This window comes from Falco rusticolus, chromosome 1 (genome assembly GCF_015220075.1).
Source record: "Falco rusticolus isolate bFalRus1 chromosome 1, bFalRus1.pri, whole genome shotgun sequence".
Taxonomy (NCBI): domain Eukaryota; kingdom Metazoa; phylum Chordata; class Aves; order Falconiformes; family Falconidae; genus Falco; species Falco rusticolus.
In genome coordinates this window covers 81,883,248-81,892,162 of record NC_051187.1, presented here as the reverse complement: position 1 = coordinate 81,892,162, position 8,915 = coordinate 81,883,248, and the positions used below count along the sequence as shown (strand labels likewise).

The 8,915-nt window shown below is 38.5% G+C and overlaps 1 protein-coding gene across 10 annotated transcripts in view; it reads right to left on the bottom strand.

Annotated features, from left to right (window-relative positions):
• Positions 1-426: 426 nt before the first annotated feature.
• The window catches only part of CTBP1 (C-terminal binding protein 1), a 251,620-nt gene continuing 243,131 nt past the window's right edge, over positions 427-8,915 (bottom strand). For 8 of the 10 annotated variants that reach the window (XM_037386855.1, XM_037386915.1, XM_037386863.1 and 5 more), the window contains 2 exons: positions 7,469-7,586; positions 427-1,900 (listed from right to left, as the gene is read on the bottom strand). In XM_037386855.1, coding sequence (XP_037242752.1) covers positions 1,714-1,900; positions 7,469-7,586 — 305 coding nt within the window. In that variant the 3' untranslated portion in view covers positions 427-1,713. The remainder of the gene's footprint in view (positions 1,901-7,468; positions 7,587-8,915) is intronic. The other 2 variants (XM_037386872.1, XM_037386891.1) reach the window with 1 other exon arrangement.

The following is an 8,915-nucleotide window of genomic DNA, read 5'->3' as shown; positions in this document are numbered from 1 at the left end:
CAGAAGCTGAGGCTGTTTGCTAGGCTGGCAGGAATGGGGGACAGTAACTTTTCACAGAGCCCATAAAACCAGCTCACTAACCTTAGGTGCACGGTTACTAGTTCAGATCAATAGTGAACAGACAGACAAGAGACCACCAAGGAGGTTTATATCCAGGTTCACTTTTGCCTATCCTGAATTTCCTTCTTGCAGCAGCTAAACTTTTGTCTTGTTGATTGTTTGTTTTCCACACAGTGCAGGGATGAAGGACATCTTACCCAGGAGCACAGGAAAGGCCACAACAGCTTCCAGCTGGGATCTAACCTGCCTTGAAAACACTTCTGCCTGTGCTCAAAGAAACAAACTCCTTCAATATAGCAAATACAATTACATCCTGCTGCATGCTTCCATCATCACAAAAGCAAATAAAACAATGGACACTTCTCATGTTGGACTTCGGCAAAAGACATTTATTATTATTATTATTATTGTTGTGTTGCTGTTGTACCTCCTCTGCTCTGCCCACAGTGGTGGCATTAATGCTGTTACCATATTGTAGCTGATGATGCCGGTGTACAAATCAAAAATCCATCTTAATTTCAAACTCCATTAGAAACACAGGAAAAAAGATCAACATTTACTAAATGTAAAGGGAAAAATGGTATGGAAAGAATTATTTTTTTTTTTTATTTTTCAAGCTTCCAAGACAGTATTACAAACAACAGAGAGCAAAGTAAAGCTAGAAATGAAATACTTGACAGCATCTGTTTAAAGATTACAGCTAAGAAACCTAATAAAAGTTGAATAAACAGTTACTAGAAATAAAAATTTTTACACATATGATATTTGTCTGGGATTTTTATTTCTTTAAAATAATTCATACAAATGGTTACAGTCACAAACATGATTTTAACCAAAAATATTGCTAGCCTACCACATTACCAGGAAGGAATCAATGTAGGCAATGAAATGCTGCTACTTTTCAGTAGTCTAGTGCCTTTTTCGCATACCACCAATAATATATACTTTAACTGGTGACAAAAAGCACAATGCTCGTTTATACAAAACCTTTTTTTTTTTTCCTCAAAATCTCTTTGTAAGGTTGTCTTCATTTTGAAATAAGGGAATTCATGCCAAAATCAGGAGAAACTGTATTTCTTTTGTTTACTAAATTATTCTAAAAAATAAGACAAGCAGGTAGAAAAAACAATGCACTGTGTGGCGTAGAAAGAAAAATGGGAAAAATTCATTGTCCTGAGAAGTTTGCCAACTGCCTCATTTTTGGGCATGTTTTAAAATATAAAAGAAAGGATTTTTAATCTCAAAATCGGTTTGTTGAATGCCTCCCTTATGTTTTTCCTTGTTGACAGCTAAGCAAACAAACCCTTTTTAATGTTCTAAAAACTGTACACAGACAAGTACATTCATGATATAATTAACTACTAACTTCTCTTGCTTAACAAAGAACCCATAGGACACAGAAACAGTGAATCAGTCCACTGGACAGGGACAAACTACAATTTATACGGAGGAAAAAATGTTTCCAAATCTTCTTTTTGTCTCCCACCTTTTCCTTTTATACTGTATATTGGACCAGTTTCTAAAACAATAATCGTCTCCTCCTGTAAGTTCATGGTTTTGCCTTTAATCAAAATCCAGGGTTTTGTTTTGTTTTGTTTGTTTTCCACACGCTGAAGTTGAAATCTCCGATGTTGGGAATGCTGTTTTCGTAGGCTACAATTGGTCGCTTGGGTGGTCTCTATCAGCTTCTGGTTTGACAGTTTGGCCAGGGGAAGGAGCATGGGGCGGGTGGGCTACAGCAGGGAGGCCGTGTGATAAAGACATAGGGTTGGGGACTATTCCTTCTACTGCTGCAGGTATGCCAGTGGAAGCCACACTTACAACGCCTGGGGGATACCTGCTGAGAGAAGAAAATGAGAACATACATGAACACCAAGAGATGACTGACCAGCAAGCCCACCTTGCCTCCTTCTAGAGCTACAGAGGTGCTTCTTTTGTTTTGAGACCAGTGAGAAAGACAGCTGGGTAAACTCCAGATGAGATACAATACACAGAGGCTGCTAAATAAAGCAAAAGATGCTGTGATTTACCCAAACGAGAAGTAACAGTTTGCTAGATTGTTTCTTTGGATTTCAGGTTTCATAGCATGAGTGACAGCACAGCAAAGGAAACAACCTGGAAGTATTGCTCCTCTCAAAGTATACCTCAACAAGAAGTCATTCAGGCTAGGTCTGTGCAATACATATCTGCTTCTCCATGACTTTCCCTCAAAATGACCTTTGAGGATTTTTTTTCTCTGTCATTCTTACACAAAATTTTATAATTTCATTGTTGTGGTTTAAAAAAGTATTTCTTTAAACTAATCTTGCAGTCCTTCTGATAGCTCCCCAACAGAGCAATCATACCGACACACTCTTAAGATGACAAAATCAAGCCTACTGCAGCTGATTAACTTTTTCAGCATCAAACTTGCCACTGTACTTGTCTGAAAGAGAACCGGTACTAGTCAGACAGAAGACAAGTGCTTTAGGCAGACTGCAAGAAAGAGATGCAACCACAAAAGCTAGAGGTGATTTTAAAGATTTCTTACTCTATCTGGACAAGCATCTAGGCCTAAATATTTTACAAATTCAATAAAAAAAAAATCACCCTCTGATTCAGTTTGATTTTATGATGGCTCTGATGTAATCAGGCTAAAAAGAAAAATCTTGCAGATCTACTGCTTCAATCCTGAGTTTCAGATGTAATTGATAAAACACTGGTATTTCACAGTGCTGTATATGAACAACAGCTACACAGGAACACTTTTAACAACAATATGTTTTCCTTTTTTTGGCCAGGTACCTCAATATCCATATGCAAGTTATCTCATGCTGGCCACTTAACACCGGCCCTTTGCCTCCTCTCCCCATCGTAAAGCCACACACTCATCCCTTGTTCTCTCCAGCTATATTCTGCTCACCCAAGCACCGTAGCAAGAGCGTTATGCATTTAAAAGCCGGAACACAGTTTGTGTGATTAGGCCCTTACTCACTGTGGCATTTGCTACCCTAGTATTTACTTAGAACTGAATGGGAGAAAAGGCACTTGGAGTCTTGTCAAGCTTTTTCAAATATCACATTATTCTGCCGGTGTATTCTCAGAGTGCAACACTGAAAGCGTTGAGTTCAGGGAATTTCACCCCTCATCAGTGGTATCTTTTAAAGTAATGCATGTTTGTGCTACTCATCCTAAACTCCCTCAAACTGATAGAAAATTAGGGCAGAACTTAGGCAAAACTCAGAGGAGGAAAAAAGCTGGGTGAAAGCATGTTTACTTGTTCTTCTTCCACCACAGAAACATCATGGGAACTGTTTTTTGCAAACAGTGTGTCAGAGGGGCTCAGCATGGCTATCTGACAAGGCGTGGGGATGACGAAGACACCATACACTGGCCTGGTCATCCTGGGAAAGCATCCTACAGATCAGAACACTGACTGTTGTCTGGGATAGATAACAAGCATGTGAAAGATCACAGCACCTGCAGGCCAGATAACTTCGTTCCCAATTGTATACATATTTACAGGGCTTCCTATGCTAATTCCTGCTCCAGAGAGGCTCCTTAGAATTAATTTGCAGCTGCTAATGGAATTAGTTGCTTGTTTCAGTACCTCAATTTGAATCTTATTAATCAAATTTGCTTCAATTCCTATGAAAACTGTCAGACTGGGTATTGTTTTACTTATTCAAATCGAATTTTGAAACAACTTATCTGTTACTCTAGGTGCTTCACAAAGAAGTCAGCATGACTGACACAACAAAAACTTCCATTTAAAAGCCCAACACAGCAACAGTTTCCAACACAGAATCTCTATTTTCTAACAACATGTTCCCTGAGCATCAACACAGCGGAGCCGGGAGAAATCAAGGAGGGAGCAAATTCAGTAACTGCATTTCCCTCAGGAAGAAAAATCAGAGCCTCCCCTCGTGAAAACAGACAGTGCTGAATCAGAAGCATTAACAGGTACCTTATCAGCACATTATGCTCTTTAAGTTCTCCTTTGACTCCAAATATTCTTTCTGTATATAAAAAAATTCCCTCTGGACACCAAGTTATAATAATTGGGATTCTACCCACCAGCACCTCTCCTCAGATAAAGGCTGCCTACACTGTTAGTAACACCCAAAAGTCCTACAATTCCTAAAGCTACACAATGGCAGTAGCCAAGTACAGATAATATATCCCTCTACAGAAACTCTATTTTGCTTGACAATTCCTAACCCTATTTTGCCATTCTCCTTTGATAATTTTTGTTACCTTAAAATTTAATCAGTGTTGTTCAAATTGTATCTCTGAAAGGAGGGCACATAAACGGAACAGCTTCTACACATGGGCATTTCTATCCTACATAACCTCTTAAGTTGCTATTTATTACTTTTCTATTCTTAATCAGCAAATACATTCCCTCCAGCACTTCATAAAGTTGCTCCCAATCTTCCTCCTCTGGCAGCAATAAGTTGAAATGTTTTCCAGGTAAAATGTCCACTGAATTAAATTCTTGTGAAGGCAGAAGAGAGCAATCAGTTAGTTATACCTCCTCTGCTACTTCATAGTCTTCCAACCCCTTCCCCCACGGTCTTAAATTTACAAAGAAAAATACAGTAGCCCTCTTAATTAGAACAGAAAGGCAACTTTAATTTCTATGTTAATCTCCTGTATTTTTTAAACATACAAGCACCTTGAATACACTATGTTGAGCTGTTCAAGAAACTGCTTCTGTCCAGAAAGAGCTTAAACATTTAAGTGCATGCTGTAATCTTACATTAGAGTCTGAAAATCACCAGTCAAATACCTCAACATGAAATAACTCCTGAACTGCCAACATTTAGCTATTCTCATCCAAGCACCTCTCTGGTACCTAGATACTCTCATCTTCCACCTGCTACAAGGCAGAAAAATGTATCAACATGTCTATAAATCGCACAACCCCTGTTCACTGGCTGTCAGATTTCCCTTTGCCTACAACCTGCATGCTCTGCGACACAGGAGATGGCAGGGGGTTATTATATACAGGCAGCTCAGTAACAAACACACAGTAGTAACACAAAAACAGGGCATATTATGCTGCTTCACCGAGACTACAACAAACAGTTCCTTCTCAGGAATATCGTTAATCTTTACTCATGGGATAGGTTCCATTTGCTTGACCTTTTGCGTTGATAGGGCATCTTGCATTTCACACAGTAAATTATTTTGTTTTCCACAGAATATGATGATATTCAGATGATCAAGGTTACATTCTGCTGATGAATGCTCAATGGTCTTTGCTTGTGATAATATCTGATAATTTAAAGAGTTCTGTCCTACATCAAAATACAAGTAAATGATATGTCCAGAATAAAACAGCCTCATTAGTTTTAGTTCACCGAAAGAGCTATTTGCATTTTTTAACATATAAATTATTATCCCAGGTCTTATCTTCTAATGCAATTACATGACTATGATACAGTTATTAGCACATCTGAAACACCACACTGCCTGTGAAAGACTCCAGAACTCATTTAGTTGAACATAATTTTGGACTGCAAAGAAAAGAAAAATCTGTTTCGAAGAATCAATTCAAATTCTGTACTTAATCCAGGTAGGAATTAAGTATCAGCAAACACTGCTACTGAAACCAATTTCTTCATAAAGCCTTCAAGTTCCACGTATTTTATACTGTACAAAATAATAACTGCCTTCACCCCCACACAAACACTACTCTTATCAACCCTCCAAAATGAGGCTTTTAGTATTTGTTGTATGACTCTCAACTTATCCCTCAAAATTCCCAAAATTATTTTTTATTTTGCATTTGAAAATAATTGAGAAGTCAGAATTTATTTACAATGAATTTTCGTTATGGAAAAAACTGACTGAAACAATGTCTTAAAAAGGCATTCAGTTTGGCGTTTATCCTGCTTAAATTAAATACATACGGTCTTTACCTTGTAAATCATTAACTCCCCAAACATTCCTAAGTTAAAATCCATTTCTAGCTGCGAAGCCTGCTTCTGCTGGACTTGTGACCCCCCAAATGAGAACAAACAACTGTGTTTTAATTTGGGCATGCAGCTCTGTTCTTAACTGCCATGACAGGGTTGGAGTTACCACCCCCAGCTCAGCAACACCTGCCTTCCAGCCTTTGTTGCATCCCGCTATACCCTAAGTGCTCCAAACTAAAGCCAATGAAACCACATGCTGTGTGGAGCAGAACACAGGGGCTTGAACTTCTTTTTTAGGCAAACAGAAACACCCTTCTTCTGGTATTTAGGGCGACAGTACTTTTTCCCAAAATAACATCTGGACGTGATGCGAGATACATGCATGTTCAAAGATACTCTTTTCCTTTGCTGCCCTTAGGGCTACTGATAAGGAGATTATGGCAGAGGGTGGTGATGCTCCCCCCTGCCATCCCTCCATCACCTCCCGATGAGTCTGTCAGAAGTCATTGACACATGAGAACTTTGCTTCACTTCCCAACAGTGCACAGCTGGGTTGTCACAGTGGTGTAACACACACAGAAAAATCCTCTATCTATTAAAAGTATGGGGTAGCCCTCCTAAAGAAGGACAAAGGTAAGAGAAACATACGAAGAAGGACAAAGAGGTTAAAAAAGAATAGTGAAATGACTGCACTGTCCCTCCCCTTAAGGCACTGAGGGGAAGCAGCTTGTTTGTACCTTTCTCAGCCACTTTCACCCTACTTATGAGGAAATGCCATACTGGAAGATAAAAAATTGAAGACATTTTTCGTAATTAAAATTTGTGCGAAGCTGGCTACTAGGAAAAAACCTGTTGCTAGAACAGCTGTAGGAATAAAGGGACAGAGAAAGACTCGCAGACAAAGTAACTAAGGAATGTACATATTAGATATAAAAAAATTGCCCTTTTTATTAAGATCTACTTTCACAATTGATTGAGAATACACGTATCAACTCCCTCAAATGCTTCTGCTTAAAAATTAAATGTATAATTTAGAAAACAATATTTTAATCATCTTCTCATAATCACCACAGGCAATTCCACTGTATTCAATACAGAGTTATTTGTTCTCTCATGTGTCTGGAAGCCACAAAGCCACGTAACAATAGTGTACTACTGAAAGTCCTTCTGCTACCTACTGCTGCATCATTACCTTCAGCAAAAGGAACATAAACTTCCACTGCACCCACTGGAGATGACCAGAATTGTTTTATTTGAATATTCAAAAAGATGTGAGTTGTTCAGATATTACTAACCACACAAAAAAAGGAAACATACTTACATACTGCATGACTTCATCTAGCAAAACAAAATTATTCTCCTGAATGCAACAATTACGAAAACAATACAGCTGGGGCCTAATGCAAAACCACTTCATTAATTAATAGGAAGGTCTTTTATTTATTCTTGAATGCCTATTCTGATGAATGAAGGAGGTTTTCCTTTTACACCTGCAGCATGCTTACCTGTACGCAGCACCATTAAGCTCTGGATGAACAACTCCGGGATCCATGCTGGCCCAATGTGTAGCTGCAGTCAAATGATCTTTGTTAACACAGTTTTTCAGACTGTCTGGAATACGACCTAGGATGAAGCAAGGGAGAGGAAATTAAAAAAAAATAAATGTATGCCTTATGCTCTTAATGTGTCTCTGTTAAAAATAGTTATAAATATTTGCATATTGAAATCAACACATAAAATCACACTAAGAGCTTATTTTTGATCCTAACTGTTCCCTTTTTGACTGAGACTTGGTTAATAATGGTTAAAATGCACTGTGTAATTTTTATTTCTCTGTCTCTCTCTAACTTTTGTATACAGGGTCTCAATAAAACCATAATCAACAAGATTCATGCTTTCCAAGAAGCCAAAACCTGAGTATCGAGCATGGGTGCCACTCAAAATCAGTAATGTAGCCTCCTGCTCTCTGTCTTTAATGTCACTTTCCTCCTTTTCCCTCCATGTGTAATAGCAATAAAAACACTGATTGAAGAATGTAGGGCTCTGAATGGAATTTCACCACAAACCTGAATACGACTGACATTTTTTTTCTGTCCTCCTGATCTTCCCCTTCTTCACCTCAACTGCTCTTCACATTTATTTACTATAATGTTTTAACCCTCAGCCAGCTCTTTCATTCCTACAAAAAATGAAAATACACCAGGAAACTCCCTTTTTCATTTCTTCAAAACTTCTGCTTAACCTCTGAAGTATAACTGAAGTTTTAAGACACTGATACTGGAAGATCTGTCAGCCTGATTCAGCACATACTGGACAAGCCTCTGTCTTCTGCAGAACCATCTCCAGCCCTGCAAAAAATGGCATCCACAGATACGACACACATTTTCTTCATGGCAACAGGAATATCTCCACCTATTTCAACAAGAGATCAAATGCAGCCTGTGTTTTTTCTAGCAACTGTTTAAATTTATCTTTTCTGAAGTCTAATGTTACTGTGCATTTGCACACAAAGAGGCAGAAAGAGGTAAATTTGAGTCTACCCTTAATACTGTTGGCAATAATACTGCAAAAAAACTTTCCAAAAACCTGACCGTGCTCCACCATTAAAGTGTTCAGGGTTTTTGCCTCCAGCTCCCTACTGGAAATTTGATTAAGTACTTCACTACTCTTTGCCTGCTTTTTCTATCCATCAGCCTGGCCACAACAGGGCTGTAAAAAAGCCTTTCCACAGAATTGCTTTTTGTCTAGTGGATACCATCAAGTATTTGTTACTCCATGGCTTGCACTTATGTCACTAAAACTTCCCACGTCTCCTAAGCACAAGTCAAAAGGGCTCCTTAGCTCAGCATCAAACAAGATATATGCCCCATTATGGGTGAATTCCTACCGTTCTCCTGATTAGAAATCATCTTCTAAATTTAGCTGAAATATACATCCACCTAAACTTCTGCC